Raw genomic sequence first — 27,500 nt, forward strand, 5'->3', positions numbered from 1 at the left:
AGCTTCTCCCCCCCCCTCCTCCCTCAGTGTACCATCAGCATATCACATATGATCAAGGATCAGAACAGCCAGACGCCCATGCTGGACAAGGAGTCCTACAGCGTCACCATCCGGGAAGACTACCCTCCGTCTCTTCAGCTCCTCGATGTGGAGGTGAGTGAGTCCATCTTGGCAGGGCGTCGGTCGCCGGTGGTTCTTGCTCGAACTGGCCCAACGACAGGCTACGGCAGGTGACGGTACTGGACACTATCTGGGAATAATATACAGAGAAGCGCGTATGTATGTGAAACGTCGCAGACCGCACGACCCGAAGAAAACAGTTTTTAAGCTTGCAAATCTCCGTCCCAGGTACCACCCCCCACCCCACCCCACGTAGCACAATTAAGTATGGACGACATATGGTGCTGTGTTGTGCAGCATCCTGGAGACTGCCTATGTCGTTCTAACTGATCTTGAATAACCAACCATTCACCAGTAGACTAATTGAGGTGCTTCTTGAAATAGGCCACAATTGTTTGTGGCGCAAAATGAGGTGCCTATACATTAGGCCACCGCTGCTTGTAGCCCAAATGGTGTGTTTCTGAAAGAGGGCCACCACTGCTTGTAGGCCAAATGACGTGCTTCTGACGCAGGTCCACTCTGTCTGTAGCCCACCTGAAGTGCTTAAGAAAATGAAACCTGCCGTCCTCAGGTCTACCGGTGTAATACAACACAAGCAGAACGCATCTTGCTCTAACTACATTCTAAAGACTATCAGTCATACTAGGAACCTATATAGAATCATGATTCTCATCTTCATCATTACTATCATCTTTTTGGCAAGACAACTCACACGTCTATAATTCAGTGTATCTCTTGAGAAATACAGTTCTAACACCGAGACAAGGGCGAAATTGTTTCTTTTCTCAAACTGGGAATCTGGACTATGTTGTCTACACCGCGACCACTGCCAATCCATCATCCACGTACTTCTGACGTTCGCAGGTGACAGTATGGGATTACGACGGCACTGAGCCAAACAACATGTTCTCCGTTATTGTGAGTGAGTGTCCTTTGAAGGCGACGGAGGAGAAATACAATGTCATCGAAGGCCAGCCCGTCAGAGTGTACTTCGAACTGACTTCCCACCTGGACTTCGAGACCAGCAGTACAGACACCTGCACAGTCACGGCCAAAGTGAGTCATGAGCCAACAGTTTACATCACAACCCTACAACTTTGCTACTGAGATGTCTAATCCTTACACAGCTCACACAACTTGAGCATGACGGTACGAACCGTGAGCATGACAGCAGGACCCTTATGTTATAATCATGGCGTGATCTCTGATCTCTCTCATATGGGTAAGGTCAAAGGCCAGACTATCGTATCCCAGGATCGTACCGTCTTGCTCAAGGGGGAGTTAACAAAACACACATCATGTCCTGGGAAAACAGAAACCAATCTTAAATCCCAGGCTGTCTAAGATCTCATAACTACCAAATGAATATCAATCATTTAGGGATCCACAGTTAGCACAAGAGTGTAGCCAGATGCAGTGCACTTTTAGATCAGGTAGGGTAGTCCAAATGACGTGCCAGTGTTCCTGGGAGGGGATGATACGCAACATGGCCAGTGCATGATCCGTAACCAGGAGAGCCGATGTAGTAAACTCTCAGGAGAAAACTAAACCAGAGTTTGAATTACACAGTCTACTAGCGGTAGACGTTAGCAGCATTTGCAATACGATTTCTTATCTTTTATCTTTCTGGGGGGCGTCAAGAGATCGTCCGTGATTGACGTCTGTAGTAAGTAGAATCATGTGGTTTGTGGTGTTTGCCTCAACAGGACTACGGGGTCCCTTCACTGATCTCCTCCCAGGCCACCATCCACATCGCGGTGAGAGACATACCAGATGAACCTCCCAAGTTCACTTCCGACTTCTATTTCGCCGAGGTTACCGTCTCTGTGGTGAGTATGTGTGTGTGTGTGTGTGTGTGTGTGTGTGTGTGTGTGTGTGTGTGTGTGTGTGTGTGTGTGTAAAATCACACATGCTGTGCGGGGAGGGAATTTTACGCTCGTGGGGGCCTCGTCTCTTGAACCTTTAAATTTCTGCATGTTCCCCACTTGTACAGCCTCATACCTCAGTTCATCTCATTCGTCCACTACTCTCGTGTTTATATAAGTACTTCTTTACATCAGTCTTAACAAGCTTTACGTTATGCCCTCTGGTTGTTCTATCATTACATCATCAAACAAGTTCAAAAACTTAAGAGGGTGTACTCAGGCCACCCCTTACTCTTCCTTCTTCCATGGTCAACAAATCTAAAGGCCTCTTGTCTTACCCTGCAACTAAACTTTCTCAAGTTCTGATATCGTCATCGTTAACCTCCTCTAGACCTTCTCTACTTGTTCTTTGTGCCTCTGTAGGAGCGGCGATTAAGCTTGGGTAGTATGGTCTACTTCTGGTCGGACCCATTCACCTAAACGCTATCAATTATAATCCGCCAGATGACAGTCTGTCTCTTCGACTACTCTCTTAATGTGGGCGATGTTAGGTGGGGGAAGATGTCTACTCCTGCGAGCAGGATGCTGTAGCTTATTTCGAGAGGCCTTATCTCGCTGCGTCCCATCCTCATTACTATATATTCCCTCGTGATGAATTCCATCAACCACGTTTCAGGCCAGCTTTGGAGTCCGTCTCGGTCCCCTGGTAAGATGGTGAAGCGATCCTTTTTCCTTTTCACTTCCGTCCTGACCTCGGCGGGATCAGCAAACACATTCAAGTAGGAGTCCAGTCCTCCTGGCAAGTCAGTCCTTTACAAGGATCAATAGGAACAACGGTACCAGGAAAGGCCATCTGCGACGCGCCAATGCTGACCCCAACCCGTCTAGAGAAGGCTTCCCGACACGCGTCCTTTGTTCCCCCCACACTAAGATCATCTTGTATCTACAGAACGTAGCCTCCCCATGACTTCTGAGTGAATATTCGGCGTCTTTACTAAGAGTAATATAAGTGTGTGTGTGTGTGTGTGTGTGTGTGTGTGTGTGTGTGTGTGTGTGTGTGTGTGTGTGCACTTACTTGTTCTGTACGAGGAGGGAGTGTTATACTCATGAGGTCTCCCATCTCCTAAACATTCGTACTATCGTACAACTTCTTAATTCTATGTATGCTGTCTGCATTAACCATGTCCTTCGTCATTCTACTTCATCCGTGCCACACTCTGATACTATAAAGGCATTTCTTTATGTCTTTTTTTTCCTAACGAAATTCTTTTAAACTATAGAATTGCTCCAGTATATCTTTATTCAACAAGTTTCTTGCTCAATATCATGTTATGTCCTCTGGTTCCTCGGTCTCTACACATCTCTCATAGAAATATTCACTGCCTATATCACCGATCTGTTTCATAATGTTAAGAGGCTGTGTGATCACGTCCCATATATCAACACATGTGTACATATATCAACACATACAGCAGCTACTCATTAGACGCAGGGAGAGGTGATCGAACCCGTGTCATCATCAATCAATATGGTTGTCAACCTTGGTGTATTGTCCTCAGCCGAATGGTGATCCGCTGGCAACATCCCCTGGTCCTATCCACGCTGAGGACGGCGACAAAGGCATTCTCTCCACCATCTCGTACGCCCTGGAGGACGGCCGTCCCGATGGTAAGATCATCTCAATCTCTCGAGTCATCCTTCTCCCCTCACTCCCTCAAACGTCCCCCTTCTTCAAGTCTCAACACCCTCCCTGAGAGGCTTGTTTGGTGATAACTAGTAACGTCCCTGTACACGTGTGTGTGTGTGTGTGTGTGTGTGTGTGTGTGTGTGTGTGTGTGTGTGTGTGTGACAACGACCAAACCTGTGATACAGCTCTGTGCAAATACCGTATCAGTGATGTGTCACTTCCGCGATTAATGGATCTCTCTCTCTCTCTCTCTCTCTCTCTCTCTCTCTCTCTCTCTCTCTCTCTCTCTCTCTCTCTCTCTTCCCGCAGCTCCGGGCACGGACTACTTCACCATCGACACCAAGAACGGAAGCGTGACGCTCACGAGGGAGCTGGACGCGGCCATCCTGGTATTTGAGAGGATCAGCTTCCTTATTACGGTAAGTGGCCGTCCTTCTTCCACCCCGCCCACCCCGACACCTGCCGCACTGTGAATTACCCCGGCCTTCCGTCCGGTGGTGTGTGTGTGTGTGTGTGTGTGTGTGTGTGTGTGTGTGTGTGTGTGTTGTGTGTGTATGTGTGTGTGTGTGTGTGTGTGTGTGTGTGTGTGTGTGTGTGTGTGTGTGTGTGTGTGGTGTTAGGCCCTAGCGGTGGGGGTTTGTGGTGAGAGGTGAGGGTTAACGTGGTGGGTTAACGTGCTCTGTGGCGTTAGGCCACGGTTTAACGTGCCATAATGATGGTGTTAGGGTGGAGATGAGGGGGGGGGGGGGTCGTGTTGATATACATGTAACGTGTAATACATATATATATCTTGGGAAAGATAACCCAAACTTTCCACCTGATGCAAGAGCTGGGAGGAGTCGGCTGACAGTCAACCCAGCTGTTCATCCTCTTGGTCTAGGTGACGATAGAAAAAAACAACAACTATGAATGTCCTTATTGACTGTTGACCGGAGAGAGAAAAAGGAGGGGAGGGGGTTCAAAGAGAACTGTTAAGGACGGAAGATTGTGGAAGGAGTGATTTGGAGGGTTCTTGGGGAGTTTGAGAGAGGCAAAATTGCAGGGTAAGTTTGGTTTGGCCTTGGTCATATATATATATATATATATATATATATATATATATATATATATATATATATATATATATATATATATATATATATATATATATATAAAACTGCATACAGAGCAAAAGTAGTTACCCAAGGTCACTAGAGACCTAAATTTACACTAGCATATGACACGGTTCTCTTCATCACAGCCTAGCACAGGAGCAATTTGCTCCGGATGGGGTCCAGCAGACTGGAGCCGAGTTTGGTAAGTAATGTGCCAGCTTTTTGACAGTGAACGACAATGCCTAGCGTCCGTGACCGCTTCACCCGAACCATGGTAAGGTGTATCGACCACGGTGCACTTAAGTCTAGCGTAATATATATATATAGTCTTGCCTGCGCCCCAGTAGCCATGCTTGTATTAGACTAAAATCCCCTCAAGCACAGTCGGTACCGACCTAGTAACTCGACGGTGCGACCCCCTTTCTGAGCGGGACTGTGCCTACGGCGCGTCGTGTTCAGAGGGCAGCCGTACCGTCCGGCGTTACTAAGGGTCGTGCATCGTCGTGTACGAAGGGTTTAGTAGCAATAGATGCAGTGAAGAGATGGTTCAACCTCTGGGTCTAATTGTTTCTGAGATAGTATGTGAGACAAGGGGTGTCCTCTTTCTAATTACATGAAAGTTATCATTAAGTTGTTCTTTTTTTTTTTTTCTTTACCTGTCTGAAAACAATGAACTACCCATCTTGGAGCAGGTGAAAAATAAGATTAATGAATAACAAAGGACAAATTACCGATACAGCACGGTGCTTGTAAATCGTCACATAATGCACATCTATAAATACTGCAAAACGACAATGCATATATATATATATATATATATATATATATATATATATATATATATATATATATATATATATATATATATATATCGGAGAGGATCACAATTTTGCGCGTGATCAAGCATATTCCTGTGAGTCCAAGGGGAAAATGAAACACGATAAGTTCCCAAGTGCACTTTCGTGTGATAATCACATTATCAGGGGAGATACAAGAAAGAAATATAAGTCAGTTGATATTAAACGAAGAGACGTAGCTTGGACGCCATTTGGTAAACAAGTGAATCACTTGTTCAAATATGAAATTGTCTTCAGATAATGTCAAAATATTTCAAATACTGATGAACAATACTATATTTACAATGAATAAAGACATTTTTTCTCCCCCATAGTTGCTTACATCGCGATCATTTCTCTGGTTGAACCATCTGTTTACGTTTTATTATAGATAGACTGCATGTTTACGTTTTATCACAGATAAACTGCATGTTTGATATCAATATATTGATGATTTTCAACACTTTTTCATAAGACTGATTCCTGCTCATTTGTAACTGCTACTGTATAAGTCATGAATGTTTCTCTCTACCTACAATTACCCACACACCTGGGAATCATAATCAATATCATATGAATCACTGTCTTATTGATACAGCAGTCAGCAGCAATGGCAATCACTGCATTTACTTATACAGTCACAAACAACACCTGGATCACTGTATTTACTTATACAGTCACAAATAACACCTGGGGATCACTGATATACTTATGCAGTCACCAGTAACACCTGGGAATCACTGTATTACTTATACAGTCACCAGTAACATCTGGGAATCACTGTATTACTTATACAGTCACCAGTAAAACCTGGGGATCACCGTATTACTTGTACAGTCACCAGTAACATCGGGGGATCACTGTATTACTTATACAGTCACCAGTAACACCTGGGAATCACTGTATTACTTATACAGTCACCAGTAACATCTGGGAGTCACTGTATTACTTATACATTCACCAGTAACATCTGGGAATCACTGTATTACTTATACAGTCACCAGTGAAACCTGGGGATCACTGTATTACTAATACAGTCACCAGTAACATATGGGAATCACTGTATTACCTATACAGTCACCAGTAACATCTGGAAATCACTGTACTTACTTATATAGTTAACAGCAACATCTGGAATCACTGTATTCATACAGCCACCAGTAACAACAACAACAATAACAACAAAAATACGAACATAGGATGTTTACAAGCCCACTCACAGAGGCACAAGAATAAAGATAAATTAGTTATCACCACAGACACTCTGTTTTAACTTCCTGGGTTCAGGCTGCCTGATATCAAACACATTTGACTTCCTCGCAACAACCACCCACAAACTACTCTCATCTAACACTTTCTCAGCATAACCACGGTGGATTGTCTTCCTCCTCATTAACACAGTCCTCATCACTATAGCTCTTCTCTGTATGAGCTTTTCCCAAACTACGTTCCACTGTCCTCCACACTTCAAGCATCCTAAATTGCCTTCGTCAAGCCGGGCACCATACATACTTTAGTTTCCTGGAGATTATTACCCTTTCCTGGCTGCTACATCTTGTTTACAAGGTTCTTGTCTCTAACGAGGCAGTTACTGATGATACCAACTCTTTCATCACAGCGGTCCTCTCACGTCATACATATATAGACAAATGTATATACACCACGGGTCGGGTTAGAATCCTCCGTGTTACCGAGATAGGCGGACACGCCCCTCCCAGGGTTCGAATCCGACCTGTGGTGTGTGTGTATGTACGTATATCATTTCATCCTGCCCGGTTTGCCATACCGCTAACATCTTCCACCTGTTTCTCGGCTTTCCTACTCCATCTTCCCCCAAGATCTTGTCACGCTTCTCCCGCTGATTCCCACACTGACCGCCAAGAGGAGCCTCGTTCTTGTGCACTGACGCTTGTGTTCCCCTCCACCCCGTGGTCTGCTGTAGGCCAAGGATGACACCGATGACAAAGGCAATGCCGTCTTGGAGGTGACACTGCCACCACTTCCCACCACCACCGCCTCCACCACCACTGTCTCCACCACCGAGGTCACCTGTCCCGAGTGCACCTGTCCGACGGAGGAGCCAACAACAGAAGGCACGTGTAAACCCTGCCCTAGCCCTACTACCACCGCTGAGACCTGTCCTAGCCCTACCACCGCTGAGCCCTGTCCTACCACGGCTGAGCCCTGTGTGTGTCCCACCACAGCTGAGCCCTGTCCTACCACGGCTGAGCCTTGTGTGTGTCCCACCACAGCTGAGCCCTGTCCTACCACAGCTGAGCCCTGTGTGTGCCCCACCACAGGTAAGCCTTGTCAGCACCCCATCACAGTTAAGCCTCATCCTAACACCTACCACATCTGAACCCCTGCCAATGTCCCACCAAGGAACGGGCCCAGTGACACTCTCTACACCACAGACACAACCACCTGTGAACTCCACGTCCCAAATCAAACTACAGAGCGCCTCATCCATACTAGCCCCTCCACCTGGCTATCCTCTCTTGCGGACCTGTCCGTCCTATCCCAAGCCACAACTGCTCCTCCGGGTGCGTACTCTCCCGCCATCGAAGCCTTCCCCTGGACGAGTCTACAAAGTCCTCTACCATACACGCATGGCCTCTACTTTCCTGCATACCCCCCCCCCCCCCCCCGTCACACACACACACACACACACACACACTGTCTCCTGTCTCTCTGCCCACCCGCCTCGACCGTCGACCAGAACCCAGGGACCTTCTCGACCTTCTCTAGGGCTCACTGCCCCGCTGTACAAGGCAGCCACGTCTTAAGTTTTTGACCAGTCGATCACAGCAACGCGAGAAGATGGGAATGACTGTACGAGTCGATCACTGCGTTGCGAGAAAACTGGAATGACTTTACGAGGCGATTACAGCGTTAACAGAGGATAAAAATGTTGACTCAAGGGAGGGGGTCGATCACGGTTATCAAAGTACAAAAGACTTCGTCTCTCTTCTAACAGGTGTAAGCTGTCATGTGACTGTGACGTTTCTCTCAATTCTGACGACCTCGAGTAAGCGCGATCTGTTCGCCAACGCCGCGTGCAATACGGTTTTCCGTACATATTAGTAATGAAATACTATACGTATTAAGGTGTTCCCCTACTATATGCTCTCTTTGGTTCATGTCTGAGGACCTAAAACCAACATCCAAACGGAGACAAACTGCACACCTTCACCGGTCGAGCCAATACCGTCAGTGAAGCACAGAATCTGCCTCTCCGACAGATGAGATTCCCCAAGAAATAGGCACACGAGGCAGCGCTGCCCACTCACACTGGTCCACACACACGCACAGCTCATACACCTCTTGTACAATACCAGTCTTTCACATTTTCTTGTCTCCCCTTTATTCAGCCGGCATTCCACGGAAAGAAACTGTGATACAAAGCGAAATAATGAACCCTCTTTGTACGGGTTTAAGGCACCTATGAATTGCACGTTATCTAACGTTGAAAAATATATCTTAGTCACCTGCTTTGGGTCAAGTGGGCTTAAAAGGTTACGCTTATAGAACCTGGCCACTTCACTGGTCTGGAAAGCCTCGTATACCCACCTAAATACCCAGACCGAACGGTAGTTAGAAACACGGTTTGCTCTCATAGCAGTAATAAGAGAGTTACATAGGTCCAGATTTCGCGTTGCTGTGGACTGGGCAGTAAGATGATAGAGGCTAATATTATGCACAAGAAGATCTGTCTGGGGAACCTAGATAGCTTTGGTCTATAATGCTTCCTTGGCATGTCTTCGCTCCATGGCTCATAGTCCGTCTCAGAACGACTTTATGCTTTCCTAAATGTAACATACTGAGAACATAGACAGTCAGCCATTTAAACGAAACAGCTGATAATGATCAACTGCAGAAATGAATTCCAATATATCTTTAAGGTGAAAATCACGTAGTACATAAGACCTTCACGTCACTCCCTCAGTCGAGCAATAAGATAAAAAAAAAATATATGACGTCTCAAAAGCACTTGCGTAACTCAGCGCTGAAGAAGACAAGCGTCCAAGAAAGCTTTCGGCCGGACACGGCACTCTTCACTGTCCTTTCCTTCTTTTCTCTTGCCAGCAGACTTGCGTGACCCAGTGTTTCAATCACGTACTGTGAGGCCAGAGATATCTGGACACATACTGACCAATGACGGGGACTGTACCAGACCACTTGGGGTATTCGGTGTTTTTTTTTTTTTTCAGAGCACATGACACAGAACACAGAACAGGGAAGGAAGCAATGTTTTATTCTGTCATCTGCATTATCTCACTTCTGATCATGTCGCCATTCAAAGACCACTTATTTCTTAAAAAGAAAAATTACTTTACAATTCATTTCCCAATGTATTAATCTACATTTCCCATCTGACGGATCATACAGAGAATTAATGAAGTACTTGATATTAGTGTATCAGAACCCAAAATGTCTGAGCAAGTTTAAGTCTACCACACCGAATCATGGCAGAGGTCGATCCTAGACGCCTAGGCTCCTTCTGGTCCCCACAACAAACACAACACCCGCTTCTCGCAAAGACGCTACGTCTGTGCCAATCTTGTGTCGTATGTATTCCCCCACAGGCGATATCACAACCCCGACAGAGGTAATTGTAACCCCGTGTCCCACCGTGACCAGCCCTTCCATCACCTGCCCGCCTTGCTCCACCACCACAACCACCACGCTGGGGCCGACGCCGCCAAGCATAGCCTTCAGGAAAGACTCGTACACGGGGGAAATCTACCCCCAGTTCGAATCCGTTTGGCAAGTTAAAGTAGACGTGGGCGATGGGGTCAACAGAGACGATGTGCGCTTTTCCTGGGGTAAATCATGTACGATGTTTGTCCTGTGATGGTCCCAGAGTGATTGCCTGCCAGCGTCTCTCTCTGTCTCTGTCTCTCTCTCTCTCTCTCTCTCTCTCTCTCTCTCTCTCTCTCTCTCTCTCTCTCTCTCTCTCTCTCTCTCTCTTGTCCGTGTTGTGGGCTATGTGAGAACATCGATGCTTGCATGAAAATCGTGTGTGTGTGTGTGTGCTTTGGGATGCTTTGGGCAGCTTAAGTCAAGCTCAGGTATGATCTACCCTCTCACAGAGCCAGGAAAGAACCTTGATACTACATCAGCCATCTAAAGGTAAGTGCAAGAGCAACGTCAGGGAAGCAGACAAGGAGAAACAACAAAATGTGGTTTGCATTTCTACCCGAAAAACTGAGGAGCAAAGCTGTTCGTTAAACAAGATGTCATTCAAGGGTAATGTCGGTGATACACCATGGAAAACAGAGATGTCACCCTAACACTACACGTTGTAGTAGACAGTTTGCATACTACCTTAACACACACACACAAACACACACCAATGGAAATATATGATATATATATATATATATATATATATATATATATATATATATATATATATATATATATATATATAGTGCTTGTGAGGACGTAGGCTTAGTCCATAAACATAGCCCCATGGCACGTCAATTAGCTTTATGAAATTTCAATCGATCAGTGCAGAAAAAAAAAAAAAAAAGACTGGTCGTGATCTGACATATCCTGTGCTGCAACACCAAGGAAATATCATGCTAGGAGGACTAGGGCCAGTGTGTGTGTGTGTGTGTGTGTGTGTGTGTGTGTAAGGTAAGTCAGGTAACCCCCCGACTTACAGGACGCAGCCTGAACACAACCACACTAAACCAGTTGTCGCTCCTCTGTCGCCTACTCCACTCTAGGCTCAAGATGGAAGCGGCGCCGAGACCAGAGTCAACCTTGAGGTAGGACTCCCATGGTCGACCAACCTCAACGGCGACCTGCACTTTGAGCAGTACAAGTACGCTACGGAGGTCTTGAAACCGCTGCAGGAGGAGGTCGTGCTCAAGGTCAAGGCCGTCACGGAAGAGAGCAACACCGTCAACTACACACTAAGTACAACCTTCATACCATGGTTCTAGTTCAAGTGCATTGACCGGAGGTCACTGGCGACGATCACGTGTCTGGCTATATCTGTTGATAGATAATAATGTTTTCTCTTTATTCATCCGAGAACAACGAATCTTCATTTGGTAAGTCTGTCCACTCAATCGCATGCTATATCTCCATCTCAGGTAATCTGACCTAGATTACAGAGAATGGTAATGATGGAAGGTTAATTGACATCATGCAGGGAATCAAAATTGTTTCCCCGCAAGACGCATTTCCCTCCCGCGCACCGATGCTGTGACAACAACAGTGAGGCTAGAATAACACAAGGTGAGATTGGCCCTCGCTAGTTCCTCACTTGGGACTGACCACCGCTACATATACGAGAGTCTGGACTTACCAGGCATGGGAGTGTTGGCAACAGCGTTAGCTCACGAGCACAAGTAAGGTCTTCCAATCTCCAAAGAGATTTCGAAGCGTAAATCAGAATTCTCGGGAGGAAAATAGAAATGCGCGTTTACTTTGTTCTAGTACAGTCGCTCGTAATCTGACGCGATGACTACTTCACACACACGTCATGTGCGCGCTTGGTACTATCGCGTTATCCATGCAGAATTACATGACTGGAGTATACAGTGATATGGCGTAACCTTCTATCACCTCTGGTGTTCGATGTAGAGAGTACGATGATACGAATCACAGCCAAAACGTCGTAAAGTGACTACGAGAAGCGTTGGCGTAATATCACGGGTTCCTGACGTAGATAGCCGGGCCATCTAAAGCGCGACTTTCAACTTAGGAAAAAGAAATCATTTTAACTTCTTGGCTGACGAAAAATATTTTTACATGAAGGGACGCACGAGTGATCGCGAGTCACTCCGCTGAGCTCCTGACGCAGCCACAAGAGGTGGAAACACAAGGTAGCCGATAGGACACAAGCAATACAACACCACTCCGGTACATTTCAGATTACCAGTCGCCATAATGATTATAAATAAAGAGTAGACACTCCTGAAAATTTCCAGTTATGCGCTGTATAACTGAAACTTGGCATAAAATACAAATTACATTTCATTAGAATACGCAAAACAGGTAGAATAATCTTTCCTATGGCCAGGTAAGTGATAACATACAATTCGTGAGGAGGATATTTTTTTGTATTTGTCATTACTGCTGACGGAAGGTAAGTCGCCGAGAAATGGACTGTAACGAAACAACTTGACTTTAATGAAAGTTGACAAGACATAATGAAATACATGTTCTGTGTTATCATATATGCCTAATTTCGAGTGTATACAACATATATGTAGGTATTTAGACAGGTACCTTTATTTCAGTACGATTCCTTGTAAACATATATGGGATACACAAAATCTAACCCGTATCATACGTGAGTCACACTCACACACACACACACACACATAAAAAAAAGAACACACAAACATAATCACAAGTATATGCACGCAGGCAAACCACACACACACACACACACACAAACACGTATACACACACACACACACACACACACACACACACACACACACACAGCGAGCCCTACTTTAGATCAAAGAGAAGCAAAGGCAGGCAGATTGTCCATGCCCGGACTGTCAGAAAGTTCTATGACGCTATATCCACTCGAAGGCTGATTAAGAAGTTAGAGTGACAGGTAGGAATACATGACAGACTCCAACACTAGAGATAAGATTACCGCAGTGGAGGGGAACAAAGCGAGCGCTCGCGCTGGAGGAGTATTCTTGCAACGGGCTGGAGTCATCACCACCAGTTGGGGTGCCACAAGGCTCGGTCCTGGGTTCCTCTGCTATTCTTGGTGTATTACAAATGACACGATGGATGGGCTTGACTCTTTATCTGAACACTGTGGATGATACGAAGGTCAAGAGGGAGATAAAGAACGACGATAATTGCATCAGCTTATCATGAGAAAGATAAAGAATGATATTCAGCTTTCAGAGGAGGAACTAAATAAACTGTAATGACGATAGGAAATAGTGAGTGGAGGTGTCGGTGTGAATATCAACTTACGGTAAATGAGCTATGAGAATCTATGTCTGAGAGAGATCATGTGGTCGACACTGTGTTTGGCCTCTTGCTGTACCTCTACTTCAAGAAATTTGTGAAGAAAGAGACAACCTGTCTGCTGGTAAATACTGAAAAACTGGATTTAAGTACATGATATCAGGAAATGTTTGGTACGCTATTTATAACGTACGTGAGGCCAAAACTAAATTGTGCCTTTTTAAGTATGGCCAGGGCACCTGAAGCTGCTCAAAGACTTAACTGAGAGGGTCCAAAGGAGAACAGCTACGATGACACTAGAATTAACAGAGCTACAATGAGAGGCTGGAAGCTGCAGATCTGCCCACCATGGAGAGAAGAGAGAGGAGGGGGTGATCCGATCAAAACCCTCAAGATTCTACATCAGTTGGAAGATGTCCACTGCCAGCAGCTCTTCATGAGATGCAATACCAGAGCATCCAGAGATGCAATACTAGAGTAACCAGAGATGCAATACCAGAGTAACCAGAGATGCAATACCAGAGTAACTAGATATGCAATACCAGAGTAACCAGATATGCAATAACAAAGTAACCAGAAGCTGCAACGAGAATCAGAGCAAGATATTTTGTCGGAAGGACATGTAGAAGTACTGTCTTGAATGTAAGGGGATGATGGATGGATGGAAGAAACTGGAAATGCGAAACTTACTGTGCAATTAAGGAATCACACACACACACACACACACACACACACACACACACACACACACTTCTCGACTCTGTACCTACCTGCCTCCTGAGCCCCATCTTCGTAGAACTGTAAAGGAAACAAACTGTCTGCTGCTAAATGATAAAACTGCCTTCATGTATGTACATGAATAAGGAAATATTCAGTGAACTGTTCACACCGCAAATTAAGACAAAATCAAAAATTGGTCACTGCATATAAAGAAGTACAAAGAACTAACAGACAAGAGTCTAGAGAAGGGCAACAAAGACGATACCAGAATAAAGAAAGCTGAATTGAAAGAAGGTGTTAGGGAGCTTAAACCTGTCCACAATAGAAAAGAGTAAGGAGTGACCTGAATCACAGCCTTAGAATTTCAAAACCAGTTTGATGAAGTCGTCAGTGAATAAATCTTCATAAGATATAAGAACTGAAGAACCAGAGGCCATAATATATTATCAAACATGAAATTCGATCGAAAAGATTTAAAGATGTAGTTATATAGCATAGAATAAAGTGAATGAAACTGTGAATGTGGTCAGCATACATGAGCTTAAAAAGACGTATGATGTCAGAGAAAGTTCAAGAGATGGGGCCCTACGAGTGTAGAACTCCCTCCCCGTACAGTACAAAATAGGTAATGACGAACACACACACACACGCCAACAACACAAGAAATGACAAGCACAAGCACACGGGAAGACACACAGCCACACGCATGAATAACACCCTCACACAAATCATGGGAACAAGCAATATGAAAGCACCGGAAATCTCCGCCAGTCAGCTAACTCATGCCCACGACCGCCAACACAGGGGAGGAGGACGAGAACTTCGCCATCGACGCCATCACGGGCGAAATCACGACCAAGGTTGAGTACGTGATCCCTGCCAGCTACCAGCTGGTCGCCGTCGCTACAGTCACCGGGACGAACCTCAGGGCCGAGACACAGGTGCGAACATTGCGGGACAGTGACTAGGGGACCTGAAGTGACAGTGAGTAAGACCTTTTGCGACAGTGACGAAGATATGTGGTGTGGGACAAGTGGCTCCCTCTTGGAACAGTGACTGGTGGGAGACCTGGTGAGACTATGATGAGGGGAATCTGTTCGAGTGGCGACTGGAAGGACCTGGCAGGCCAGTGACTGGGACCTGGTGACGCAGCGACTGGTTACACGGGACTTGTGGACTGTGACATGGTGAGTGTTATGTGGCGACTGGGAGTGTGGTGACACGCATCCCAGGTTCTTCACTGGACGCAGGACGACACTTGTTCCTGCATGTATTCTCCATCAACCTATCATCACTGTCCCTCCCTCAAATTACCAGCACCATCCTCTTCCTCCCTGATCCTCCCTCAGGTTACCTGCACTATCCTCCTCCTTCTCGAGCCTCCCTCCAGTTACCTGCACCATCCTCACCCTCCCCAGCTTCCCTCCAGCTACCTGCACCTCTGTATGCACCTTAATATATTTCACCTTTCCAATCGCCGCCATTACTACTTTGCATTCAATCTCCCTCGAACATTCGAATCCATTTTTCAGTCTCTCTCCCCTACACCCAACACGTATACTCTCCTCTCCCCTTCTCTTCTAACATTCAATTTCTCTTCAAAATATTCCTCAAACCCCTTCATAACATTCTAACATCCACATCTCTTTATTTCCCCCCTTACGTTACGCTACCGTTCCTTTTGTAAGCCTTAACTACAACGCGAACAGGTCCCTGTTTATATTAAAGTGAGGCCTTAATTTTCCCTTTTTTTTTCCTCTGGTTTCATATTCATTGTTATTGTTCATCCTCTGCCTCCCAGACTCGTCCACGTTGCATCACCACTCGCGTGACTGTGATATACTAACTCAACCTTACACTCCTTTTCGTCCTATATCATAATTTTTTCTGTTGCCTCCGCGATATATTCCTAAATCCCCAGAATTTCTTCCGCTGCATTCGCGATGTATTCCGTACAATTTTCTTGCCCAGTCATCTACGTTAGTAACCATCATTTCTACCCTCTCTGTCTACGTCCACAGAGCCAGCGCCTCTTTTCCTTATGCCACACCAACTGTGGTATTCTGACCTGCCGTCATCTGGTCACTCCAGGGGTGCGGTACTATCCAAGGAGAGAGAGAGAGAGAGAGAGAGAGAGAGAGAGAGAGAGAGAGAGAGAGAGAGAGAGAGAGAGAGAGAGAGAGAGAGAGAGAGAGAGCCACCTGACGCTCAGGGCAAGCTAGAGCCACGTCTCTCTTCAGCTCTAGTGTTCGGTCCATATCTATTTCACTATCCCCTGACTGCCAATCCCATCGCGCGCGCCTCTTATTCATGACTGTGACCACGTTTGCTTAACACACCACAACACCCCGTTCTTCCACCGCTGTTATCGTGCAGGTAGGGTACTTCATTATCATCACTTCAAACCTTATCTTCGCCATACCTAAGACCAGTTACTTCGCCATCCTCCGCCACAACCTCGCATTATCATACCCATTCCACTCTCTTCGCTGTCACTATGCGTCACTTCTCTCCTTCCTCTCCTTGGACGCAGAACTTGCTAATGCATTTCGCTTCTTCCGTAAGTCTTGAGAATCACTAACATTCGGTGTTGTGTCGCCACCCAGGTGACTATTGTGGTCCTGGAGTCGTCCTCGGGAAGCCTGACGATGATCAAAAGCCTGCTGAGGGAGACGGTGCTGGAGGGCAACGGTGTAGAGGAGGTGGTGGCCGTTATCCAGACTTCGGGACCAACGGGAACCATGTGCATCTCGGGCGTCCAGCCGGTTGCAGCCGCTGGTGAGACTGAATGTCACCAAGTCACCAGCATCTCTTTCTCTCATCAGGTCACCAGTATCCCCTTCTATCACGAGGTCATCAGCATTTCCCAATGTCACCAGGTCATCAACATTTCCCTAGGTCACCAGGTCACCAGCATCTCCCTAGGTCACCAGGTCACCAGCATCTCCCTAGGTCACCAGGTCACCAGCATCTCCCTATGTCACTAGATCAAAAGCATCTCCCTCTGTCACCAGGTCACCGGTGCCTTCCTGTCACCAGGTCATCACCATTTCCTTCTGTCACCAGGTCACCAGTACCTTCCTGTCGCCAGGTCACCACCATCTCCCTCTATCACCAGGTCACCAATATCTTCTGACGTTTTTCTAATCCATAAGCGTCATCACACGTCGGTGATTTCACTTCCCTCATGTCAGAAGAACCTCTTTATTTTCTGAAGCTAAAAATATTTTTCTTGTATATTTGACGATAAGATAAATACGCATAAACAAGAACACAAAGAAAAATATACAACAAAATGAGAGTCAAAAGGCAATGTACGCTTGCATATGAACACACACACACACACACACACACACACACACACACACTAACCTTCCCTAAAGATACTTTCCTCTTCACCTGTTCTTCCAGTTCCTCGTACAATGATATAACACAGTGTTCCGCTCCTCAACATCAGCCAAGTGAACAAGCACCGACCACATAACAGATGTAGAAACACACACACACACACACACACACACACACACACACACACACACACACACACACTGTTCGTCCTCCCCGCGGAATTACCACAACACGAGTCAAATACGAGAATTTCCTCCGCCAGGAATGTTCAGGATGGACCTTGTCGAGAATGAGTGGAGGCTGAAGAAGGTGGCAGCGCTGAATTACGAGGACACACGGGAGATCCAGCTCAAGATCTCAGCCTTCGAGGATAAGGTACCATGTACCCAGACTGACACCAGCGACACTGAGCTTCTCAGGTGAGATTCCCACCCCAGCCATCACCCCCACCCCTCCACAACGGCACGACCCTTGAGCACGACGGTGCGACCCTTGATCACAACGGTACGACCCTTGAGAACGACGGTGCGACCCTTGAGCACGACGTTACGACCCTAGAACACGACGTTACGACCCTTGAGCACGACGGTACGACCCTTGAGCACGACGGTACGACCCTTGAGAACGACAGTACGACCCTTGAGCACGACGGTACGACCCTTGAGCACGACGGTGTGACCCTTAAGCACGACGGTGCGACCCTTAAGCACGACGGTACGACCCTTGAGCACAACGGTACGACCCTTGAGCACGACGGTATGACCCCTGAGCACGACGGTGCGACCCTTGATCACGACGGTACGAGCCCTTATGCACCACAGTAGGAGCCTCAAGCACGCCAGAAAGACCATTATCCATGACAGTACGACCCTTGACCACTATGGTACGACCCTTGAGCACAACTGTGCGACCTGAGATCACAATGCGTCCATTTCTTCGTCTGTTCCTGGCGCTATCTCGCTAAACCAGGAAGCGGCGAAAAAGCACGGAAAAACAGTACACCATTCATTGTAACTTTCCCAGCGCACTCTTTTCTTTCCTGTTATCGTAACAGATCTAAAGACAATCAAGCACTATAATCATCAAAAGGAAATTATACGAAATCAAATGTCAAAATTAGTCGTGTGGAACCTGCCGCTGAAACGAACCTGTAACGACTCCTCTAAGATTACTCATTACCACCGCAGGAACGAGGCCTTGGTTATCATCAGCGTGAAGGACATGAACGACGAGGAACCCAAGTTCGTGGTGCCCAGCGGCAGCAGTACGTTGGTGGCCTACCCAGAAGACGTGGCCCTGCAGAAGGTGGCGGGACCCGTTATTACCATTCAGGTATGCGCGCCGCTGGAAGGGGTTTTTAACTTGGGTGTTGGGGCACTGCATGACCACCTACAGTATACTTTGGTATGTCTAGGTATGTCAGCGGCCCCTCTTTGTGAACAGATTACATCGGCACGGTTGAAAACTATGCCTTATCAAGTATGCCAAAGCTATGATGCTTGAAATGTAGGGAACATGAACTTTACAGATGATTACCATCTTTAAAGCTTTTATGTAATGACCAGAATCATTAATAGTATATAAGTGAGGCTTACTCTGTGTGTGTGTGTGTGTGTGTGTGTGTGTGTGTGTGTGTGTGTGTGTGTGTGTGTGTGTCTGGGTGTGTGTGTGTGTGTGTGTGTGTGTGTGTGTGTGTGTGTGTGTGTGTGTGTGTGTGTGTGTGTTTAAGGATGTGAACCTGACTCTGTATATTGTATTGATGAAGAGCTATCTACTTCACAGAACATGAACACCTCCAGACAAATGCCACATACACACGTACTATATATATATATATATATATATATATATATATATATATATATATATGTGTGTGTGTGTGTGTGTGTGTGTGTGTGTGTGTGTGTGTGTGTGTGTGTGTGTTTAGCTAGGTATAAGGACACTCTGCTACCCACAGGCCGACGATGTGGACACGGTGGGTCTGGTGAGGTACAGCCTCGACGAGGCCTCCAGCGGGAGTTTCACGGTGGAGGAGGAGACGGGCGACGTCTACCCCAAGGGCGACTTCGCCTGCCGTCCCAGCTGTGACCTGAGCGTCATGGCGAACGACGGAAAGAATGAGATCGAGGGCAAAATGAAGGTAAATGCACAAACGTGTGTATGACGTTTTCTTTTATACATGGAGGCTCCTAAGCACGGACAGAGGTCAACAGCAGGTCATACTGTTACTCCTAAGCACGGACAGAGGTCGACAGTAGGTCATACTGTTACTCCTAAGCACGGACAGAGGTCAACAGCAGGTCATACTGTTACTCCTAAGCACGAACAGAGGTCGACAGCGGGTCATATTATATCACAGTTATACAGAAGGATGGATGGCTCTACTGCTTCATTCCCTGCTTCGAACATGCGTCGATGTGTCGTGTTCCAAAAAAAGATGTCGACAGGTCTTCGATTATTAAGATAGTCAACAAACTACGACAACAAGAGTCATTACCCAATAACTGGCAGCTCGCTAATGTTAGACCAATACACAATGACGGAGCTTTGATTACATTATATATATATATATATATATATATATATATATATATATATATATATATATATATATATATATATATATATGTATATATATATATATACATATATATATATATATTTTTATTTTTTTTTTTTTCATACTATTTGCCATTTCCCGCGTTAGCGAGGTAGCGTTAAGAACAGAGAACTGGGCCTTAGAGGGAATATCCTCACCTGACCCCCTTCTCTGTTCCTTTTTTTGGAAAATTAAAAAAAAACAAGAAAGGGGAGGATTTCCAGCCACCCGCTCCCTCCCCTTTTAGTAGCCTTCTACGACACGCAGGGAATAAGTGGGAAGTATTCTTTCTCCCCTATCCCCAGGGATAATATATATATATATATATATATATATATATATATATATATATATATATATATATATATATATATATATATTTTTTTTTTTTTTTTTTTGCTTTGTCGCTGTCTCCCGCGTTTGCGAGGTAGCGCAAGGAAACAGACGAAAGAAATGGCCCAACCCACCCCCATACACATGTATATACATACGTCCACACACGCAAATATACATACCTACACAGCTTTCCATGGTGTACCCCAGACGCTTCACATGCCCTGATTCAATCCACTGACAGCACGTCAACCCCGGTATACCACATCGATCCAATTCACTCTATTCCTTGCCCTCCTTTCACCCTCCTGCATGTTCAGGCCCCGATCACATAAAATCTTTTTCACTCCATCTTTCCACCTCCAACTGGTCTCCCACTTCTCCTCGTTCCCTCCACCTCCGACACATATATCCTCTTGGTCAATCTTTCCTCACTCATTCTCTCCATGTGCCCAAACCATTTCAAAACACCCTCTTCTGCTCTCTCAACTACGCTCTTTTTATTTCCACACATCTCTCTTACCCTTACGTTACTTACTCGATCAAACCACCTCACACCACACATTGTCCTCAAACATCTCATTTCCAGCACATCCATCCTCCTGCGCACAACTCTATCCATAGCCCACGCCTCGCAACCATACATCATTGTTGGAACCACTATTCCTTCAAACATACCCATTTTTGCTTTCCGAGATAATGTTCTCGACTTCCACACATTCTTCAAGGCTCCCAGGATTTTCGCCCCCTCCCCCACCCTATGATCCACTTCCGCTTCCATGGTTCCATCCGCTGCCAGATCCACTCCCAGATATCTAAAACACTTTACTTCCTCCAGTTTTTCTCCATTCAAACTTACCTCCCAATTGACTTGACCCTCGACCCTACTGTACCTAATAACCTTGCTCTTATTCACATTTACTCTTAACTTTCTTCTTTCACACACTTTACCAAACTCAATCACCAGCTTCTGCAGTTTCTCACATGAATCAGCCACCAGCGCTGTATCATCAGCGAACAACAACTGACTCACTTCCCATGCTCTCTCATCCCCAACAGACTTCATACTTGCCCCTCTTTCCAAAACTCTTGCATTTACCTCCCTAACAACCGCATCCATAAACAAATTAAACAACCATGGAGACATCACACACCCCTGCCGCAAACCTACATTCACTGAGAACCAATCATTTTCCTCTCTTCCTACACGTACACATGCCTTACATCCTCGATATATATATATATATATATATATATATATATATATATATATATATATATATATATATATATATATATATATATATGGGAAGTAAAAATTGCTGCTTTACTTATGGGTAATAACTTTACGCACGACAAAAAACTGGGCAGTGGACCAAGCTCCATCAGAACTTCATCCTGTAATTAAAACACTCTCACCACTGGTGTGTGTGTGTGTGTGTGTGTGTGTGTGTGTGTGTGTGTGTGTGTGTGTGTGTTCCCTGAGTGACAGTTTCATAAGGAAGTTTCCTGTTTCCGACGGAAGTCACACGGTGTGCAGGTAATGATCCACAGCCCCTCCTCACCACCTGCATTCCTCTACTCCCCGTAACTCATTAATTACCTGTACCATAAAGAAAAAAAAAAAAAAAGGTGGCTCTTACGTCCTGTTAGCGAAAAAACATATCAGACACTGCGGATAATCAGGTGGTGACGAGAGAGAGAGAGAGAGAGAGAGAGAGAGAGAGAGAGAGAGAGAGAGAGAGAGAGAGAGAGAGAGAGAGAGAGAGAGAGAGAGGAGTTCCACATTTTGAGTTTTGTTTGTTCGAGTTCAAACACCAGGTGTGAAGTGAACGATTCCTTCGGTTCGTTCACTATTAACCCCGTGCTAGCAAACAAGCAGTGAACCAATGCTGAACACGTCACACAATACGCGATACTGAGTGTCCACAGTCACCTGTTGGCAACTCCAGCTGCTCCGGGATTCTGCAATTGACGAGTAGGAACAACTTAAAACTATCACCGCTCGTGTCAGTGTACAAGACGGGGGTACCATGAAGTACGAGAGGGTGGGGGTACATGGGCAGGTCAATGACACGGTGGGGGTACATGAGCGGCTCAATGACACGGTGGGGGTACATGAGCAGCTCAGTGACCTCCCCGAGTGTGTGTACGGTGAGATGGTATCGTCAATATCATCATCTCATACCAAGACGATCTTACCTAAACCCTTGGGCGATCCGAAGAATCATCCTTAGTTGCGAGAGCCAGGTCAGGTCCTAAGGCCTAGCCTAAGCGTAAGGGTCACGGGATGAGGTCATACCGTCAAGTGAACCAAAGGGTTGTTTCGTCGTCCCGTAAGGGTTGTAGCGTTGAGTACACAAGGGCCGGAGCTTTGTGGTTAAGGGTCGTAACGTCATGTTCAAGGTCGTACCGTCATGTTCAAGGGTCATAACGTCATGTTCAAGGGTTGTAACCTCATATTCAAGGGTCGTAACGTCATGTTCTAGGGTCAAAATGTTATGTTCAAGGGTCGTACCGTCATCTTGATGGGATTAACGCTACAGTCTATGATACAATAATTGGTTCAGAGGCCAACAAACATTAAAAAAAAAAATATCTAAGTCATTACTGCCGTACAAATGTGATAAATCTTCATTTTGCTCAACAGGTGAACAGCGACTCTGCCAAAGCTTAGTCACAGCCTCCACCTCTTTAAAAATGATCTTCTTATAGGAACCTTTTTTTATATAAATCAAAAGAAGTAACGCCCCTCTACGACCTAGCTATATATTCCTCCATAGCTAGGTAATGCTCCTCCAGGACCTAGCTATATATTCCTCCACAGCTAGGTAATGCTCCTCCAGGACCTAGCTATATGTTCCTCCACAGCTAGGTAATGCTCCTCCAAAACCTAGCTATATGTTCCCCTGCAGCTAGGTAATGCTCCTACAGGACCTAGCTATATGCTCCCCTGCAGCTAGGTAATGCTCCTCCAGGACCTAGCTATATATTCCTCCACAGCTAGGTAATGCTCCTCCAGGACCTAGCTATATGTTCCTCCACAGCTAGGTAATGCTCCTCCAGGACCCAGCTATGTTCCTCCACAGCTAGGTAATACTCCTCCAGGACCTAGCTGTAGGTTCCTCCACAGCTAGGAAATGCTCCTCCAGGTCCTAGCTATGTTCCTCCACAGCTAGGTAATGCTCCTCATAATCCAAGTGCTGGTACTATCCATTCATTTATGCTCAACGAAACCTGGCATTCTTCTTCTACAGCCAAGACTAATTCTCATCGAGCCACGTAATGTCCAAATATAATCTCCTAATGCTCTTCCAAAACTAGATTGGGAAATGCTACGCTGAAACCAAGCTTGTTTCCTTCAAAGCCAATTAACGCTCCTATGTAACCAGGTAATGCTCCATCTTAACCGGACAGTGCTACTCCACACATTAGTATTATTCTGAATTAGTTATATAATGTTCTTCCACGGCCAAGGAATGTTCTTATATAACAATATAACGCTAGGCTATCAAGCAGGTTTTGTTCTCATATAACTAACCAATGCTCTTTCACAACCAGTTAAAGGAAGGGTCTCGTATAACTATTCAATGCTCCTCCACAACCAGATAAGGCAAGTCTCCCACAACCATCCAATGCTCCCCCACAACCAGACATGACAATGATCTTCTATAACCATCTAATGCGCCCACCACAACCAAACATGGCAAGTCTCTTATATCCATCCAATGCTCCCACCACAACCAGACATAACAATGGCATCTTATACCCACCCACAACCAGACATGACAATGATCTTCTATAACCATCCAATGCGCTCACCACAACCAGACATGGCAAGTCTCTTATATCCATCCAATGCTCCAACCACAACCAGACATGACTAGGGTCTCCTACAACCATCCAATGCTCCCACCACAACCAGACATGGCTAGGGCCTCCTACACCCACCCAATGCTCCAACCACAACCAGACATGGTTAGGGCCTCCTACACCCACCCAATGCTCCAACCACAACCAGACATGGCTAGGGCCTCCTACACCCACCCAATGCTTCAACCACAACCAGACATGGCTAGGGCCTCCTACAACCATCCAATGCTCCCACCACAACCAGACATGACTAGGGTCTCCTACAACCATCCAATGCTCCCACCACAACCAGACATGGCTAGGGCCTCCTACACCCACCCAATGCTCCAACCACAACCAGACATGGTTAGGGCCTCCTACACCCACCCAATGCTCCAACCACAACCAGACATGGCTAGGGCCTCCTACACCCACCCAATGCTCCAACCACAACCAGACATGGCTAGGGCCTCCTACACCCACCCAATGCTCCAACCACAACCAGACATGGCTAGGGCCTCCTACACCCACCCAATGCTCCAACCACAACCAGACATGGCTAGGGCCTCCTACACCCACCCAATGCTCCAACCACAACCAGACATGGCTAGGGCCTCCTACACCCACCCAATGCTCCAACCACAACCAGACATGACAATGATCTTCTATAACCATCCAATGCGCCCACCACAACCAAACATGGCAAGTCTCTTATATCCATCCAATGCTCCAACCACAACCAGACATGGCTAGGGCCTCCTACACCCACCCAATGCTCCAACCACAACCAGACATGACAATGATCTTCTATAACCATCCAATGCGCCCACCACAACCAAACATGGCAAGTCTCTTATATCCATCCAATGCTCCAACCACAACCAGACATGGCTAGGGCCTCCTACACCCACCCAATGCTCCAACCACAACCAGACATGGCTAGGGCCTCCTACACCCACCCAATGCTCCAACCACAACCAGACATGACAATGATCTTCTATAACCATCCAATGCGCCCACCACAACCAAACATGGCAAGTCTCTTATATCCATCCAATGCTCCCACCACAACCAGACATGACAATGATCTTCTATAACCATCCAATGCGCCCACCACAACCAAACATGGCAAGTCTCTTATATCCATCCAATGCTCCAACCACAACCAGACATGGCTAGGGCCTCCTACACCCACCCAATGCTCCAACCACAACCAGACATGGCTAGGGCCTCCTACACCCACCCAATGCTCCAACCACAACCAGACATGACAATGATCTTCTATAACCATCCAATGCGCTCACCACAACCAGACATGGCTAGGGCCTCCTACACCCACCCAATGCTCCAACCACAACCAGACATGACAATGATCTTCTATAACCATCCAATGCGCTCACCACAACCAGACATGGCTAGGGCCTCCTACACCCACCCAATGCTCCAACCACAACCAGACATGGCTAGGGCCTCCTACACCCACCCAATGCTCCAACCACAACCAGACATGGCTAGGGCCTCCTACACCCACCCAATGCTCCAACCACAACCAGACATGGCTAGGGCCTCCTACACCCACCCAATGCTCCAACCACAACCAGACATGGCTAGGGCCTCCTACACCCACCCAATGCTCCAACCACAACCAGACATGGCTAGGGCCTCCTACACCCACCCAATGCTCCAACCACAACCAGACATGGCTAGGGCCTCCTACACCCACCCAATGCTCCAACCACAACCAGACATGGCTAGGGCCTCCTACACCCACCCAATGCTCCAACCACAACCAGACATGGCTAGGGCCTCCTACACCCACCCAATGCTCCAACCACAACCAGACATGGCTAGGGCCTCCTACACCCACCCAATGCTCCAACCACAACCAGACATGGCAAGTCTCTTATATCCATCCAATGCTCCCACCACAACCAGACATGGCTAGGGCCTCCTACACCCACCCAATGCTCCAACCACAACCAGACATGGCTAGGGCCTCCTACACCCACCCAATGCTCCAACCACAACCAGACATGGCAAGTCTCTTATATCCATCCAATGCTCCCACCACAACCAGACATGGCAAGTCTCTTATATCCATCCAATGCTCCAACCACAACCAGACATGGCTAGGGCCTCCTACACCCACCCAATGCTCCAACCACAACCAGACATGGCAAGTCTCTTATATCAATATCATTCCATCCTGCTTTCCATTACCTGATAGTCTAAGGTTCTCTTTTCTCTATATTCACAAATACGACGTACAAGTAAGTCCTATATATTTGTAACAGGTAAATACTAAGCTACGCTGCCTGCGTGGGGAAGTTTTGGGGATTTATAATAATTCGTGCCTACGTGAGTTATCCCTATATATGCGGAAGGTTTTCTGTAGATTTCTTTTAGACGGGAGTTCCTATAATTTAACCACAATACGCAGTTAACGCTTACAATCTTGACTGAAATCAATATAAAGTATATAATACAGGGTGAAAAATTATCGTAAACAGTAATATACTATAGTACATCACAGTGTCAAAGTATCAAGCAAGGTTTAGGAAAAAAAAATATGATAGGCATAGAAGTTCCAGAATTTCTACAGGACTTGAGCTTATTAGGAGTCGTACGCGTGCACTTGTAGGCTGTTTAATGCTGTAAAGCATCCAATTCAGGTATTATGAGACTATCTGGCGGATTCTTGATGAACTGTGAACCGGGATAGATGAGTAAATGAGTGAATCCACCAAGTGTGATAACTTCCCATAAAATGTCATTTACCTCCGTGTCTTCAATAACGTGAAATGCATACTGTTCATCCTGAAGTACTGCCCATTAGCAACAACCACATGTTGTCAACGACATATGCTCAGTTTACGAACGTCCCATCATGAAATTAACATGAAAAGCTATATGCCGATCCTATCCTCACAATGATCAATAATCATGATAGTAATACTTTTCTGGTCCCGCAGCAAGACGAAGCGAAGGACAGGATGACGACGGGAAGAAGTCAGTGGCCTTCAAGGTGCTGGTGGACACGAAGGAGATCGAGGCCGAGAATGAGGGTCCGTCGCAGAAGGCGGCGGC

General features: G+C 46.2%; 1 protein-coding gene across 1 annotated transcript in view; it reads left to right on the forward strand.

The window, feature by feature from the left end:
* The window catches only part of LOC139760430 (uncharacterized), a 43,241-nt gene that overhangs the window by 9,438 nt on the left and 6,303 nt on the right, over positions 1-27,500 (forward strand). Inside the window, exons 4-18 of the mRNA XM_071683669.1 lie at positions 28-153; positions 985-1,176; positions 1,827-1,949; positions 3,545-3,653; positions 3,982-4,091; positions 7,545-7,902; positions 10,189-10,428; positions 10,736-10,788; positions 11,338-11,530; positions 15,086-15,222; positions 16,888-17,059; positions 17,892-18,048; positions 18,817-18,961; positions 19,587-19,785; positions 27,386-27,500. The exon at positions 27,386-27,500 is cut by the window's right edge and continues 58 nt beyond it. Of these exons, the coding sequence (XP_071539770.1) occupies positions 28-153; positions 985-1,176; positions 1,827-1,949; positions 3,545-3,653; positions 3,982-4,091; positions 7,545-7,902; positions 10,189-10,428; positions 10,736-10,788; positions 11,338-11,530; positions 15,086-15,222; positions 16,888-17,059; positions 17,892-18,048; positions 18,817-18,961; positions 19,587-19,785; positions 27,386-27,500 (2,429 nt within the window). The remainder of the gene's footprint in view (positions 1-27; positions 154-984; positions 1,177-1,826; positions 1,950-3,544; positions 3,654-3,981; positions 4,092-7,544; positions 7,903-10,188; positions 10,429-10,735; positions 10,789-11,337; positions 11,531-15,085; positions 15,223-16,887; positions 17,060-17,891; positions 18,049-18,816; positions 18,962-19,586; positions 19,786-27,385) is intronic.

This window comes from Panulirus ornatus, chromosome 36 (genome assembly GCF_036320965.1).
Source record: "Panulirus ornatus isolate Po-2019 chromosome 36, ASM3632096v1, whole genome shotgun sequence".
In the NCBI taxonomy this organism is placed as follows: Eukaryota; Metazoa; Arthropoda; class Malacostraca; order Decapoda; family Palinuridae; genus Panulirus; species Panulirus ornatus.